The sequence below is a fragment of the Telmatherina bonti genome (assembly GCF_933228915.1).
Source record: "Telmatherina bonti genome assembly, chromosome: 2".
NCBI classification, from domain to species: Eukaryota; Metazoa; Chordata; class Actinopteri; order Atheriniformes; family Telmatherinidae; genus Telmatherina; species Telmatherina bonti.
In genome coordinates this window covers 8,549,347-8,565,818 of record NC_136620.1, presented here as the reverse complement: position 1 = coordinate 8,565,818, position 16,472 = coordinate 8,549,347, and the positions used below count along the sequence as shown (strand labels likewise).

Sequence of the window (16,472 nt, the reverse complement as noted above, 5' to 3'; positions counted from 1 at the left end):
ATTAAGGGAGACATTAATTTTCCAAAGGGAAATCATTGAAGTATTTTTATTTTAAATAAGCAGAATAAAAGCAGTTGCAACTAGTCTGAAACTGAAACAAACTTGTGAACCATGAAAAATCACAAACAGGTTTCTATTCAGCTGAGAAGTTAATATTTTCTCAACTTTTGCCATTTCCTCAGAAACAGTGCAGCGGGCTTGTTATCATGCACTAGTGGGAGAAAACCAGCTCGGTTTTACTTCTGAACCCGCTGGAATGAACAGAAAGATGGCCGCTTAGTGGAAACAGGTAAAAGCTTTGAGGCCTCGGTGATGCATACGAGAATATTCCAGATGTTTAAAAAGTCTCCGGATTCATGTTTCTATTTTGTTTTAGTTTGATTATTTACCTGTGTTTTGGCCTGAAAAAACATGAAACTGATCTGTTTTCCTGTAATCATCCGTTAGTGAATTATGATGCGAGAACATCTGGATTTGGACGGACTTCATCGGAACGTGCAGCTGATGACTTTTACAGAACTCGACCTTGTCACGCGGGGAAGGAAGAAGACGAAAAACGCTTCACTGATCTTTTACCTGAAGAAATTGACCAAACAGCGGAGGTTCGTTTCCGGACTGACTGCTTCTCCTTCATCTGAAACCCCCTCGCTGGACTCCAGCGTGATCGGACCCCCCACCGTGTTGGCTTTCGCTGAAGAAGCGGACGAGAAGGTTGAGGAGGCGGTGGGGGTTTTGGACCTGCAGCAGCTGCTACTTCCTCGGACATCCCTGTCCTTCGGACGCTCCCTCGCTCTGTCCGGCGACTCCTCCCTCCGCTCCAGGGAGTACTGTCTCTTTGTGTCACGAGTCTCGCTCTCAGACGAGCGCCGCTTGTGTGACGGCCGAGCGCCGTTGAGCAGCACGGCCTCGGGACCCAAACCGATCCCGCCTCCCACTTTGCCCCCTCCACTGACGGACGCCGCGCCGCCTCCTCTCTCCTCAAAGCTGGTGTCCAGGATGCGGTTGGAGAGCTCAGTCACCGGCGTGCTGCTCTGCGAGCGGTCCTGGTCGACCTCGGCGCCGCCGGGAAGCAGCGCCTGGTTGGGTGGAGGAAACAAACAAAGAGAAACTAGAAAGTGGTCTGAAAACGATAAACACATTATGTACAGTGAGACACTGAGGAGCCTGGACGCCAAGCGGGGAGGAAAACTCCCCGTCAGCTGGCATACGGGTACCATGACAACATACAGTGCTTGTTAAACCGTTCTCTTCGTTTTCTACACGATAAAAAGGTTAAAAAAAAAAAAAAAAAAAAAAAAAAATCAAGATTTTAGAAGAGTTAAAAAATATCTAATACATAATAGAGCACCATGGTGGCGTAGCGGTCACAGCAAGGAGGTCGCTGGTTCGAGCCTCAACTGGGGGGGATTAGTACAGTGGTCATAATAATAGGAGTGCATGAGAGAGCATGTTCTCCATGTTTATGCGTGGGTTCCCTCCAGGTTCTTTTGCTTCCTCCCACCATCCAAAGACATGCATGTTAGGTTAACTGGTTCCTCTAAATGGTCCCTGGGAGTGAGTGTGGGTTGTTTGTCTCCGTGTGTCCCTGCGATGGACTGCAGGGGACAGACTCCAGCCTCCCTGAACTGGACTAAACGGTTAAGAAAATGGTTGGATGGATATGCATATCTAGAATATAACAATGAAAAACGCTAATAATGACACGCCTACATTTGACGGTGGCCGGTCCGATCACGCCTACTCAAATAATCGCTAAAATGACTTTTGTGCTCTCATGAGGTGGTTTTTCAGACGTTCTGAGTACATCGCAGAAGTGTACTGGAAACATTTATGTGTCCCCGGGTGTTACATAAGGGGTCATTTGACCAGTTGATTTCCGGTAAAGATGACGCGGTGTGGAACAAACAACTGAATTTCAGAGTTTTACAACGACTTAGAAAAGGAAATGAGGGACAAAGGCTTCGAAAATCCGTGGCAAATTTTCCACAGCTAGTACAAAACACGCTACGTGGCTACTTTCATTTAGCTGTAAAATTTCGTCCGGTTGACGAACTGAAGCTTGTGAACGAACTGTTCAACGGAAAAACCTGCAAATCACAGTTATTGTTTGTCAAAAGTTACAAATATTACGTTTATTTTGCGAAAAACTGTAAAGGAAACGCAGCTCATTACATATGCGCAATAAATGAGCTGAAGCATAGATCCGGCACGTATTTACGAACTTATTTAAATTTCCAGAGAGGACGAGATAGATGACCGGAGAATGTGACGTTAATTGTAGAAGGTATCAGACGGCAACTGGAGATCTTTAACTGGGTAAGTCAGAGAGGACCTTCATCATGTCTTCAGAAAACAATGGAGAGTTGTTTAAAATAGTCACCAGCAAAAATGACTTTATAATCAAAGTCCTTTTGACTGAGGTATGAATATATTAAAGGGAAAGGCATAAAGAAGTAGTCCAACCAGACTAGTTCAGACCACTAGGATTGACTCATTCTGTTCATTAACTGCAAAAAAAATCAGGCTTTTTATTTGGAAAAGATTGAAAAACCAAAGCTAGCAATAAATATGTTATTTTTCCTTCAAAAAACCCAACATATTAGGAATTTAGGAGTGATCTGGTGGTGCTGGTCCTTGCCCTTTACGAGGAAATATGGACAATTTGTCAAAGTGTAAACCAACTGGATGCTGTGAGAAATGTAGGAGATGTTGAAATAAATACAGTAAATATAAAATAATTATCTAAAAATAATAGAGCTCACGGAACAATTTTAGTATTTATATGCATGTAAACATATTGAAGATTTGCTTGCCAACATGGGCTTGGTTACCATCATCATCAACATGGAAACAAACCAGAACCAGAACCAGACCACGCTGCCACAGCAAGCATCATATTAATGTTTCTGGCTTAATTTGATGTTTTATTGAAATATGTTTCAGACACCAGGCGGTCACAAACTTCAGCTTAAATACAAAATCCTTTCAGCACGGTAGGATTTATACGGATATGAGAATTTACAGCCACTGTTTCAGTCCAGAAAGTGTTCCTTTCTGTGGGCGAAGCTGGAAGCAAACCAACAAAAATGTCACAACCAATTAAACCACAACCAATTAGCTTCTGATATACTGGAATTTATTTCACTCTATTCGTTTAATCTTCTTTTATGGTTTTGAAGTTTTTGGGGAATTGGCGTTCTGGCCCTATATGAGAAAAGCACCTACGTTTTTATGGTTGTGCGTTTGTATTTTTTTTCCATTCTGTCCCAAGGATGACCTCAAATCTAACCTCCCTCCAGGTATCAAAGTCACCAAACCATAGATGTACATAAAAGATGGACGGTGCCTCTGTGAAGTCACCTGTAGTTTCTGAAAAGCTCAAATGAAAACCATTGGGCAGTTCCTTCAATCGCCATATTGGCAGGGTCACGTGTGACGTCTCTCCCAGAAAAAAAAATATGGCAAAGAGGTGGAGGTGATAGGAGGGCGGTGAGCGTGGATTGACATCTAGTGAACGCCAACCTGCCTGCAGCTAAGCGCTAACCGAGCTAGCAGTAGCTAACTAGCTAACGGAGGCTCACGATATTAGCTGGCTAAAAACTGCGGTTGTTCTACCTTCTCGCTTCTTGCAGTGGGATCTCTGTCAATCAAAAGGACACACCCCCTATTATGCCAAATTTCTAGATTAAATTATTTCTAAATGGAGGAGTCATAACAACATTCACTCTCCCAACAGCTGTCATGAAGTGGAACCTATTAAACCTAAAATATTTATGAAATATCGGTTGTTCTGCGTTCTTCTTACTTGAAGCGGGAAATCGGGTACCTGTCAATCAAAAGGAAACGCCCCTAAAAATGCCAAATTTTGAGATTAAATTACTTTTAAACGGGCGAGTTAGGGGAAAAAAAAAAAAAGAAAAAAAAAATTCACTCCCCCCACAGTTGTCATGAAGGTAAACCTGACCTATTTATCTAAAATATTTTTTGTACCATAATAAAGATGTTTATTTCTGCTGTAAAGTTGGTCTTTTTAACATGGGGTTCTATGGGGATTTGCTCTGGTTTGGAGCCCTTGGTGGATGAGAGAGGAACTGCAATGTTTTGCACTTCCGCATCGGCTTCACTTTTCACCACCAGAGGTTGCCGCTTGGTTCAAACGCAGAGAAATTAAAGATGCTGCTCAGGTTTAAATGTTAAATCAGGTATGAACCAACCAGAGTGGATGAGTTTGTGCTGGCGGGTGTGTGAACCAGCCCCAGTAACTCCTCCTTCAGGGCGCTGGGCAGGAGGAGAAGCTCCATAGTGTATTTATCATCTCTTTCTTCTACGAAGGACTTGAAGGATCTTTTCACTGTTGATTCTCTGTCGCTTGGCAGACTTCTCTTCTCCTGCACAGAAAACAGACATGTTTTAACTGGAACGTATCGCTCAAACACTTTTACACACATTGATGACGACGGTCTTTACCTGGAAAAGTGCTACGAACTGCTGCACTCGGCTCTGAGCCATCACTACGGGTTCGGCCCGACCGCACAGCCACAGACGGCCCGGCTCAGGCACCAGAACTTCAGCGCTCGTGTCCCGTGTCAGTCTGTCCAAGAACAGGCCTCGGGCACCGGCGAAGATGCAGTGCATGTCCACCGGGTAACGCTCTTCCTTCTGCAACTCTGGGTCGCACAGCCCCCGAACGTACTCCTGCACAGCGAGCAGAAACCCAAACATGTGAGTGACTCATGAACCAATTCCTGGCTAGGACCGCAGCGTAAAGTGAAACAGATCTAAGAAAGCCGCCACATGCTGAAACTAAAGGCACTGATTCAGGGAATCTCCTGGCTTGGGCAAATGTTTAGATGAATCAGCTGCAGGGGGGTGAGGTAGCTTTCTTACACAAAGACTCAGCCGGGACCGTTTCAAATGACTCAGAGATAAAAACAGAAGACAGATCAGATAATCTGGGCGTGGACGGTCAGTTTACAGAAAATCCCACTCAGACAGCTTGAAGTGGATGTGAGACAAACAAACAAGTAATAATTACTGAGATTGGTGGTTTAGATATTTATATTTGCCACCATAAATACCAGTTTTTATTTGCCTAAATTCTAATCTATTAGTTATTACTATTAATAACTATTATAACTATTAATTGAATTTCCCTTTGGGGATTAATGAAGTATTTTTCATTTTCATTCATTAACTTTCTACTGTTTACAGCGGGTACAAATGGCTTTGATGAGTTTCTACTGAGACGGCCATAAAAGTTACATTATAGAGTTTGCCGTGAATATTTCTTCTTCTTCTCTCACTAGTTCTGGGTGGTTAACCAGTTCCACGTTTGCAGGGATTTGAGTATTAAGAATAAGTATGATGAGGCTAAAGATGCTCTGAAAAACATACAATACGGTTCTGATCACAGTAGTTCGGATCCTAATTTAATGCCCATGGAGAGAGAGGGAGGGGCGCAGGCTCAGGTGCAGATCAGGAGTGCGCAAAAAACAAACTGAAATTTGGGTAGAAATTATCTTCACTGCCCATGACTGCCATGTTAGCTGTACATAAACGAGATATATTCCTGCCCTTTTTGTTTTACTTAAACTGTTTTTTTTTTAGTAACAAAAATCCAAAAAATAAAAAGCAAAAAAAGGAAAACAAAGGACCTCCGTTAAGTTGATAAATTTCAGTTCAGAAACTGAAATAAACTTGAAAATGACAAGAAAACTTACAAAAACAAACATGTATGAGAATTATATATTCCATTCAAACATGTGAACACTATAGACTGTATATAAAAAGATGGACAGAGCCTCCGTGGTGTAACCCGTAGGTTTCTGAAGAACTGAATTGAAGCTCAGTGGGCGGTTCCTACCTTCGCCATCTTGACAGGGGCATGCGTGTCGTCTCGCCCGGAAAATACAAATATGGGCAAAGAGGTGGAGCTGAGAGGGGGGCTGTGAGCGTCATGGTGGATGATTGAGCTGGTGAGCTGCCTGTTGCTAAGAGCTAACCGAGCTAACCCGGAGCTAACAGCTAACTGAAGTAAGCGGGCTAAAGCTAAGTCACGTTGTTAACCGGCTAAAAACAGCGGTTGTTCTATGTTCTTCTTACTTGAAGCGGGAGATTGGGTACCTGTCAATCAGAAAGACGCACCCCTAAATATGCCAAATTTTGAGATCAAATTACTTTAACGGGCGACTGAGAAAAAAATTCACTCCCCCCACAGTTGTCATGAAGGTAAACCTGACCTATTTATTCATTTATTTATTTATTAAATCGCCAAGTGATTCATTTTCCTTATTTTACTACAAGCTGCAGAGTTCATTAAAAGTTGTGGGATGACAAATCATTTATTTTTATACACTTAGAGATAAGACTTCAAGCTGGAAGGTAATGATGGTTATGTAAGAACAGCTGCACGCTGGTGCCACAGGCTATATGTTATACAATCCCATTAGGCAACTAATTGGCAAAATAACTGGTGACGAGTCGATTATCAAAATAATCGTTTGTGGCAGCGCTACATGCAAACATGACTTCTGGTTACTGCATAAGGAAAACGTTTTGTCGGAATATACCAACACAAATCTTTATGTGTGATGCTGCATGAGGCTCAAAGCTATCAGCAGAAAACCAAAGTCCACAGCAGAGTCTGGTTCTGGACATCTACGTGCATTTCTGGTTCAACACATGGATGTATCGTTAGCAGGCCTCTGCAGAGCAGAAAGGCATGCAGATGAGGGGATTCAGACACTAAATTCAGGTGTGTTTGATAAGAGATGCATCTGACAGCTGCAGGATAGTAGATCTCCAGGGCACCACTAGTCTAGAGTCAGAAGGCTTTGAAAAAAGCGACGTGCAAGCAGGATGCATTTATGAAACCAGCGTAGAAATAGTTTGAGCGTTGCCTGTGATTTTTATACGCCCACCTCGTTCCAGCAACCATGGAAGCCACTGTCGACTAACTAGATGTTGATCATGCTAAAAATGAAGACTTTTCTTTGAGGGCTTTCATAAACAGTATAAACATGCAGCAGAGCAGCTTCTCTAACTTCAAATAAAATCAATTCAATATCAAAATGCGTTGTTCTGATCACAATGTACAACTTCTAACTGATCACCATGGTAACATGAGCTGGACACTTTCAACTTGGAGCTTTAATATATCATCTGTAAAAAGCAGCATGATATTTTCCTCATGATATCCCACACAGCCAAATAAGACATCTAACCATCAGGTATTGACTCCAATGATATTTCTAACTTATTAACGACGTGAAAATGTTCAACATTCAGCATTTACGTTGCAGTAACCAAACAGTTCCATCGGAAAAACGCTGTTTTTCCTAGTTTCTGTTCATTATAGCAGTGCTTTCCCAAAGCAGCGGAAGCGGCAGCATGACAAAACACAGCCCATCAAGCAGGAAGCCATTGCCGACACTTGTGTCAAGCTTATCAGGAGACGGCCAGGCTGACGGTGAAACCACAGCTCCTACGCAACGGTCTCGGTTGACTGGCAGAGCTTGGCACAGTGTGGTGAAGCGAACTTGTGACAAGATGCGGAAGTGTGAGAGATGCTCTGGTAAGGGAATTCACAGGGAAGCTGGTGTCAGCCGCCATCTTGTCTGAGTAAGCCCACTGTGCGACCTCTACATGCATTACAGCCTCATGACTTTAAGCCTGATGGCTGTTTTAGAGTTTGATGCTGTGACTCACTATAAACCTCGTCACTCCAGCGGCGCTCCGACTATCCTGCTGGTTCACACCAGATGAGGATCAGTGAATACAAATGGACATATCATGAACTAAAGGGACTTTTTTGGGGCATCTCAATTAGGGAACTAAGTTATCTAATATAATAAATCCCGCTTTTTAAAATTGCTATCATTAATCCATCGTAGAGATTCTTAAATATCAGCACTTTCAACAGTGATTACGTCTGAACCATAACACACTACAGAACGAAAAAAAGCTCAGTTTTACACTCGTGTTGCGTCATGTTCGTTCCAGATACGGCAGAGGAAACGTTACTCCCTACAAACAGACAAATTTAGTCGTGCTTTTCAGGTTCTTTGATCATATGGAGCAGTGGTTGTCCAACGTTGTGAGCCACGATTCCCTAAGAATCAGGCGGGTCATCCTGTAGCATCCTCTGAATGCAAGTCTGGAACTCTGTATCTTTATAAATGAGGACGATAAACTTGTTTTTGGTGGATTCGGTTCATTGCAGTGACGAGGCACCTACACGCCTACACACACAAAAGTCAAATTCAGATTTATTATATGAATCTTAATTTAAATGTTAATGGTTTAATTTAGACAGTGTTGGTAATAATTCCACATTTGATAAATGTAGGCTTTATATGTTTTAGAGCTGCTGGTGACCCTCCTATGGAATTCCCAATTCCCAGTTTGAGAACCACCAGTATAGAAAGGTTTTCTTTATGACGACTGATCAGCCTGAGCATATATGTAATAAATCTTGCCTCCTGCAGGAGAACCGGCAGCTTTGTACGATACAGTAAAAGTTGGATGTTCAGTAACATGGTTAAATAATGTTCATGTTGATCTAATATCAACACTGACATTGAATTAAATATGAAATGTTTTTGTTCTTTAGTCGTCAGTGTGCAATAATTTAAGCACATTTATGATCTTGTTTACTTTCCCTGGCTGTGTGTAGTGTCTTCATGTCTATGTTGTACACATACAGCACAATGGTAACCATGTCTTTATAGTTCATACTGTAAAAACATGGTTTTTATAGTTCCGTTAACTATAAAACCAGTCTGGTTAAATAAACTGAACCGAGTTGGGTACAGGACAGCTGAAAGTCAAAGCCAGATGTTCTCTTGCATTTCTAAATACCCATTTTGAAAAGAGATCATTAAAATTCATTCCTATCATGTAGTTTCCTGAAGTTTCCAGTTATTCTACATTGACCTGCAGCCGGAGCCGACTGAGACTGGCCGCCTGGGAGTGCTTTAGGACGGGAGAGGCTCCCGCTGCTCCTTCCTTACAGTAACTGCAGAACAATATGTGCCTTCAAGTCAGTTGCCATAACACCAGAAATGTCTCTAATAACTCCAGTAAAAGTTGCAAGATTTGTCACTAGTTGATTTTAACAAAAAAAAAGTCGCCAAGGGGGTTTGGGAACTTGCCAAGTTGGCAACAGTGGCTGAATGAAACCAGAGCGGCTGTGGGCAAATATCAGTATCGGCAGATAGTCAAATTTCAGATATTGGATTGGAACTCCCAAAAAGTGGATCGGTGCATCCCTCGTTGTGGCTAGCTGCTGTATATTTTAGTTGAAAAATGGACAATACAGAATGAGTAATATTACGGCCTTCTGTATTGATAATAAATTTGAATAATAATGATAAATAATAGTCGTTATATTAATAAATAATAATGAGGGGGGAAATCTAATCGAAAAATTGATGAAAATTATCATTTTAAAATATGTTTTTTTTGTTTAAGAATCAAATTTTTTTGAAAAAAAAAAAATATAATTTTAAAATTTTCCTGCATTTTTATTATTTTTATGGATCTTTTAACTTGCCTTCTTGGGCATTATAGCAGCAAAATGATGGTCTGGCTACTGGGTTGTTTTTGTTTAATTGAAAAATTAGGTCAATACAAATGTAAAAAAAAAAATGATGATGGATTATTTGTATTTATTGAAAAATTACGTTTACTGAAAATTTATTTCCCCACCCCTACTGACCAATTACAATCACCTGCAGTTTGACTTCTTGTAGATCATTCATCCAACAGCACAACAGACTAAAGCATTGCATCTTGATTTATCCGTCTGTTAAAGCTGAGATAAAAACCCTCCCACAGTCTTTTCTGAATCATGCGCTCTGCTAGGAAATAAACCATTGTGGTAACTTGATGAAGGAGATTAAATGACAACAAACAATATGTTCGCATGCATGCTAATGTGAATCTACAACAGCTTCTATATCTAATCTCAGAAAGCCCCATGTGAAACTGAGACACCGCCACATCCATCTGCAGCTCAACAGACAATAAACTGAATCAAATGTCATGACATTTGTGACTAAATACCAAAATGTCCATGTGTAAATAGTTTGGTGATATTTTGGGACAGTTATACCTGTAGATATACTCAAAACACCAGACAGAGTGGGAGTGGGGGAAATAATTTCAAAGAAAACATTTGTTTGTGTTGCACACGTGTTGGCAAAATTCAGCAACCTTATCGTCAGCTGATGCAACATGATGATAAAACTAATGCACATTATTTCTAATCCTACAAAAGCTTCACCTCTTAACTGCGAGGGTCTATCCGTCCTGCATGATGTTCGGATCTTCACACTGAAACAGTTTTTTTAACGATCTAGACAAACATAGCTGTTTAGGGGCATCCACACAGGGATAGTCCGGAGGAGTCTGTCTGATATGGCGGTAATTTTCATAAAAATTCACACCTTCCTTTGGTTTGTTTTCCTTCCCCTCCAGCAGCGCATACAGCCACACCCTACATATAAACAGTGTGTTAGGATGAAAATAAAAAGCAGTGAAGAAGAAACTCAGAAGGCAAACATGGCTGAGAAAATGCAGGAAGGATTTCTCCGACCCGGCTCGGTTTATTTGCCTCCTCCTGCTAACCAGCAGAGAAAGAGAAAATCGTTAGGGGAAAAAGCTGCGAACTAGAAAAACACTCAGGGAGCGCAAACCTCCGGATCACCACCAAAACTAAATCACTTCTTTTTCATATTTCCAACTCCTGAAAATTTGAACAAAATCTGCCCAGAACTTTGAGTTATCATGATAAACGCCAGTAAAAACATGACCTCCTTGGTGGAGGTAAGAAAAAAGCCTTGGATCACGCAAAGAGCAAAACCAGAGGGGGAGGAGCCAATGCAAGGGGGAGGGGCCAAAACAGGAGGAGGAGCCAAAACAGGTCAAGACAAGACATCCTGCTAGCTCCCCAACATTACCATGACCCAGCTTTAATCTTCTTGCGTTTCTTTGCTGAATCAGTAATCGTGCCCGTTAAAAACAGCCGGTGTGTTTATATTTGTTTACTAGCATGAAGCAAAACTGCTGCGACGTCACGCTGCGTCCCAGACGTAAAAGTCGTCGGTTCTTCAGCCTCGGAATGCTGCTGAGCAGAAATTCAGAAATGCGCGATAGACGTCACTGTCACATCAAACATGTTGATGCAAGGGATGCAGAGTTTTTAGGTCAGAAAGTTACGTAATGCGGTTTTAACATGCAGGTTGGGTCCAGATTTCAATGGGACATAAACAGGTTGGGTTTGGTCATCCTAACGGGTTCGGGTGGGTTGGTTACAACAACAAGCTTGACCTGCATCACTTCTTTCTTCTTGATGCTTCATTGCGCTCAGTGTACATCTGTTTGGTCGCTTTGCAAGTGAACCGAGACCCCCGGCTTTCAGGTGGACCAAAGTCCACTTCTTTGGTCCACATCGGAGCGCAGTTGGTGTTCACGCTGCGCCAAACGTATTGCGCTATTCCGGAAGCGGACCGCGGTGAAAAGAACCAATAGGCAGCAGTGTAAACGTTAGGGGTGGGAAAATCAAATCGAAAAATCTGGGTTTACTGTTTCACAATTGATTTTTTTTCCCCCAAGTCACATAAAATTAATCCCCTATTAAATTTTTGTCATTTTTTATTGATCTTTTTACTGGTCTTCTTGGGCATTATAGGAGCAGAATGATGGTCTGGCTGCTGTGTTGTTTTCTCCTTACTGAAACCAAGAAAAACTACTACCAAAAATAAGTTTTATAAATTTTATTTTGTTTTAAATCTACAAAAATAATCAATATAGAAGAATGTTGAGAATCGCAATTTAAAATCGAATCGGCACCCCAAAAAATCGGGACAAAAGCATATCGTCACAGCCCTCGTAAACGTGCTCTCAGACGCATTAAACCTACTTTATTCTACAGACGTTTGGTGGCAAGGCAAACGTCTGTAGAATAGACACATTGTGTGATTTGGGGGAAGTTTCATTCTATTTGTAAAAGTGCAAACAGAGCAGTTTCCCAGTAGATGCCCAATGAAACCACAACATGCAGGACAAGATGTTCCTGCAGAAAGAACAAACTTATTCAAACACAATACATTTCCTAGGCTTTCATTCATTTATGGAGACGTTCTGAGAGTTCACTGTGAAGAGCTTCATAGATAAACATGTACCAATTTGCAAATGGTCCAGTCAGACATAAGCCACATTCCCAAATATTTAAAAGCGTACAATTCATGCAACATCAGATGTAAAAAGCCTTAGATTGTCAAAATATTGCAAACCATCTTTTATTCAAATTATATCTTTTGATTTCTGTATATTTAAATAATTTGCAACATACTAAATTCGGTCTGAAGGGTTTATATTACTTGTTCTGCAGAGTGAGAATGTGTGTCAAGGATTGTATCACCCTTAGTTTAAGGACTTATTGTTTATAAATATATATACATGAATGAATAGCACATAAAATAGGAACATTGGGGCTTTCATTCACTCAAGATGATCTGATTGTCTTGGATACATTTTGTGTTACCTGTCAAGTCATTTTTAAACTATTTTGATGTTTTAAGTTAAAGCCAAGATCCCAAAGTGAGTCTAAAAGTCACTGATAAACCGAGTCAAATGATTTTCTGTCAAAAGCAACCAATTGTTCCTGCAAAGCAGCAGTACTGGTACGGTGACCACTTCCAAAGCCATACAGAAACTCACCAAAACTGCAATTATCAGATAAAATCTGTTTAAACTACAAACTGACCCAAGTTTCAGTCTTTTTCGCCACGTCTGAAAGTCCGGTTTTTAGTCTATGTAAGGATTATTTATTTATTGTTGTTCTATTATACCCATTTATTTCTATCTGACTTTGTTGCTTTATTTCTTAAATATTTTATTTTTATGCTCACTGTTATTATGTAATTATCTATTTTGCAGTTTGTTGTAGGTCTTAGTCTTGTTTGATCTTAAGTTCTGTTACTCCAGTGTTTCCTCATGGGGATCCACCACGCTGCCTATTCAGTTTGCCAGGTCGTTGCCTATGGGGATGTCCTCTGACACGTCGGCCCTTGCATTACAGCCATTTGGCTGGGGTACGGATCGGGGCAAACCCTGAGTTGTGGTGATGCACCCTATGATTATTGGTGGCCTTGCCCCTGGTGTGATGGGATCCCTGGGATTTTGTTTCCTCACAGTTTGCCAAGCCAGATGTTATCTATTTTATATTTATTCTTTTACTATTATTATTGTCGGTTAAAATGACAGAGGACGATTTTAGAAGCGTTATCAGGCAGCATGAGTTTGGGGGTGCGTCAGTGTGTGTATGATGATGTGGATTTGTTTTACTGATGTTTTAATATATGTAAAGCACTTTGAACTGCTTCTTGTATGAAAGGTGCTATATACATAAATTTTGATTTGAAAGTTACAAAACGGTATAAAGTTGGTTAACTCAGAAGGTTTTCCACTTTTATGTAAAGCCAGAACATATTTGGCCTTCCAAGCTCTAGATATTATGTTGGATTGGACGTAAATGGAAGTATAAACACGACAGCCTCCATGGCCTGCCTGAACCTTTATTATAAACAAACATCACCATGTTACTGTTCTTTTTTCCCTTTTTGTATGAAGCATCTCATCATGTTGAGAAGTTTAGACCAGTTTCAAAGCAAACCCATCACAGTGTGATGTGGAATATATGACCAAACTGTGTTGTGATGGGAAGGTGGAGGCTGGTGCCAATCAGCCACATGACCCGGATGCACCTGTTCATCTTCACACCTGTACTCTCACAGGGAAGTTATTCAGCCTTAAATCGGATTAAATGAACCAGCTTATGTTTAGTTTTTGCATTTAAATCGCAAGTGAAAGTGTTGAGAAGAGGCTGACCTTTGCCTTGGACACGTCGTCCCTGCTTCCCCGGAGCTGCAGCCATATCTGCCGGGATGTGTTACTGCCGTGAGGCTGTCCCGAGTGGTCCAACAGACCGATGATAGTGAACGTCACCTTAAACACCTGCTCCACTCGAGGCTTGGCGCATTTCAGCTCCTCTTCTTTCTCCTCCAGCACGGTGAACTCATCCACGGTGGGGGCGTCTTGCTGCTGCCTGGCGGCCGGCGTAGGGAGCCTGCTGGCCGGCTGCTCCGGGCACGAGAGCTCGGTGACTCGTCGCATTCCGAGGAGGGGCCGCGTTGTTGACATCCCGCCTCGCGGGGCGACCGTCGCTTCTAGCAGAGACGTCTCAGAGTTCAGACCCCTCTGCGGAGCTGGCGTCGTTTGGCGTTTTCATGGTGCGTGTGTTGCGTAGCGTTGCGGTAACGTTTGCGGCGTCCGACGACATGAACGCGGCGGCGGTTGCTGGGTTTATAAGGCGGAAGCTCCACGTGACGTAAGCGGAAAGTCCCAGCGATGGCGTCATCAAAACAGGACAGACCAGCAAGTGTAGCGATGCTTATCTGAAGTCAGTCAATACTTGAGTTATACTAAACAATGTCGGTCTTTTTTAGTTCAGATCCTATGTCCTTGAACACGCTTAAACATTTGAACAAAATTATATTTTTTTCTAATTCTGTTGTTTTAAGAATTTAAAAATGACATAATAATGACTTAAATACAAACAATGGCTTTTTTTTTGTTGTTGTTGTTTTCCTCAATTAAGTTATTTTGTAAATTGTTGCAATGTCATTCACTGTGAACGGTAAGACATATTGTGAGGTGAAATAAAGCATAAAAAAGTAATATTGGTTCTTTTAAATTTATTTTTTATTACACAATTGGTTATCTTCCTTTTTATTCATTTATTTTTTTTATTTATTTATTTATTATTTTTTTATTGCACAATTGAACAAAAAAATACAGAACATAAACCGATAAGTCAGGGGGTCAAGCTTAATTTAATTAATTAATTAAAACTAATAAATTAAAAATAATGATAGTTATCTTCTTTTTCGATTTATTTTTAAATTTATTTTTATTACATAATTGGTTATTTATTTATTATTTATTTATTTATCTAATTAATATATATATATATTATTACGCAATCGAACAAAAAATTACAGAACATAAACTGATACGTCAGGGGTTAACATTAATTAAAATTAATATAATTTTTTAAAATAAAAAGTAATGATAGTTATCTTCTTTTTTATTTTATTTTTTATTACACAATTGTTTTTTATTATTATTTTTAAATTTTATTTAATTAATTTATTTTATTACACAATTGAACAAAAATACAGAACATAAACTGATAAGTCAGGGGGTCAAGAATTAAATTAAAATAGTTACAAAAAGAATATGTAGGCCATGGACAATACAAAAAAAAATTGAGCATCTTCACCTGTGTATACGTCTACACACATACAAATTATCAGTAAGACTATATCAGTGAAGTAAGAATTTGTCCAATATGCTCGTAGTTTTTTAAAGCCTTGGGGTTTTCAAGATCTTTAATCATGGTGCTGTATTGAAAAAGTTCTTGTAAAAACATTGCAAAGCTCGGCTTGCCGTCAGCCCATTTCCTTTTAAGAATATGAAACTTTCCCATGAGTATAACAAGTTGTACAAAAAAATGTCAAGTCCTTTCCCAATTCTTTTTATCTGCAAAATAAAGAAAAATGTCCTTCTCTTTGAAATGTACGCAATGTTCTGTTTTCTTTCTAATAAAAGTTTGTACATTAATCCGGAACAATTTACTGAACAAACAGTGATAAAACAGATGATGAATAGCGATGGTTATCTCCTGCCTAGTAGCTGTGGAAACCAAAGTGAGACGACAGTGAGCAGCTTACTGACGACATCCACGCCGGTATGGATATCCTGTTAGAAGACGCACGCGCTGCTTCACAACCACTGGTCAGAATGGCGTGTTTTGAAAGCTTGTGTGCGCGTGGTGGACCGATGAGAGGCGGTGTGCAGCATCAGTCCTGCTGCTGTCTGCGCTTTACACACCAAACCAGTCACCACAGCAGAGATGTGCAGCTCTGCCCTCTCATGGCTGCAGGGAGACATTGCTTCTGTCATACTGGGACCAGTTTGGCCCAATAAGGCCAGGGGGGTGGACACCACATCTTTGAGATATTACACGGGCCTTGAATGTTTTGATTTAAAGATACATTTTAGACTTGGAAATTCCACATCTGGCAAAGAAGTATACACAAATTTGGTGTTTTAATGAGTGACGTGTACATTTACTTGGCAATGTTTTATTTATTTCTGGTCATTTTTCAGGTAATTTCGGTGATATTTACAGCGAAAACAGAAGAGTCATGCAGATCTGTCATCTTTCACATGATGAGCCTTGTTGCAAAAAAACGGGGGGAAAACAGTTTTTCCTAAAAGGGAGTGGGAAGAAGACTCATGTAATCCCACCCCCTTTCTACATCCAAAATACTTGCAATAACTTCACCAGTACATACATTTTGTTTTGTATTTTTATTTATTTTACTGATTAGACTAGATCTATG

General features: G+C 40.6%; 1 protein-coding gene across 1 annotated transcript in view; it reads right to left on the bottom strand.

Moving 5' to 3' along the window:
* The window catches only part of n4bp1 (nedd4 binding protein 1), a 33,059-nt gene extending 18,707 nt beyond the window's left edge, over nucleotides 1-14,352 (bottom strand). Inside the window, exons 1-4 of the mRNA XM_079254076.1 lie at nucleotides 13,894-14,352; nucleotides 4,468-4,695; nucleotides 4,215-4,388; nucleotides 577-1,076 (exon numbers count right to left, since the gene is read on the bottom strand). Of these exons, the coding sequence (XP_079110202.1) occupies nucleotides 577-1,076; nucleotides 4,215-4,388; nucleotides 4,468-4,695; nucleotides 13,894-14,205 (1,214 nt within the window). The 5' untranslated portion in view covers nucleotides 14,206-14,352. The remainder of the gene's footprint in view (nucleotides 1-576; nucleotides 1,077-4,214; nucleotides 4,389-4,467; nucleotides 4,696-13,893) is intronic.
* Between the last annotated feature and the right edge of the window lie 2,120 nt (nucleotides 14,353-16,472).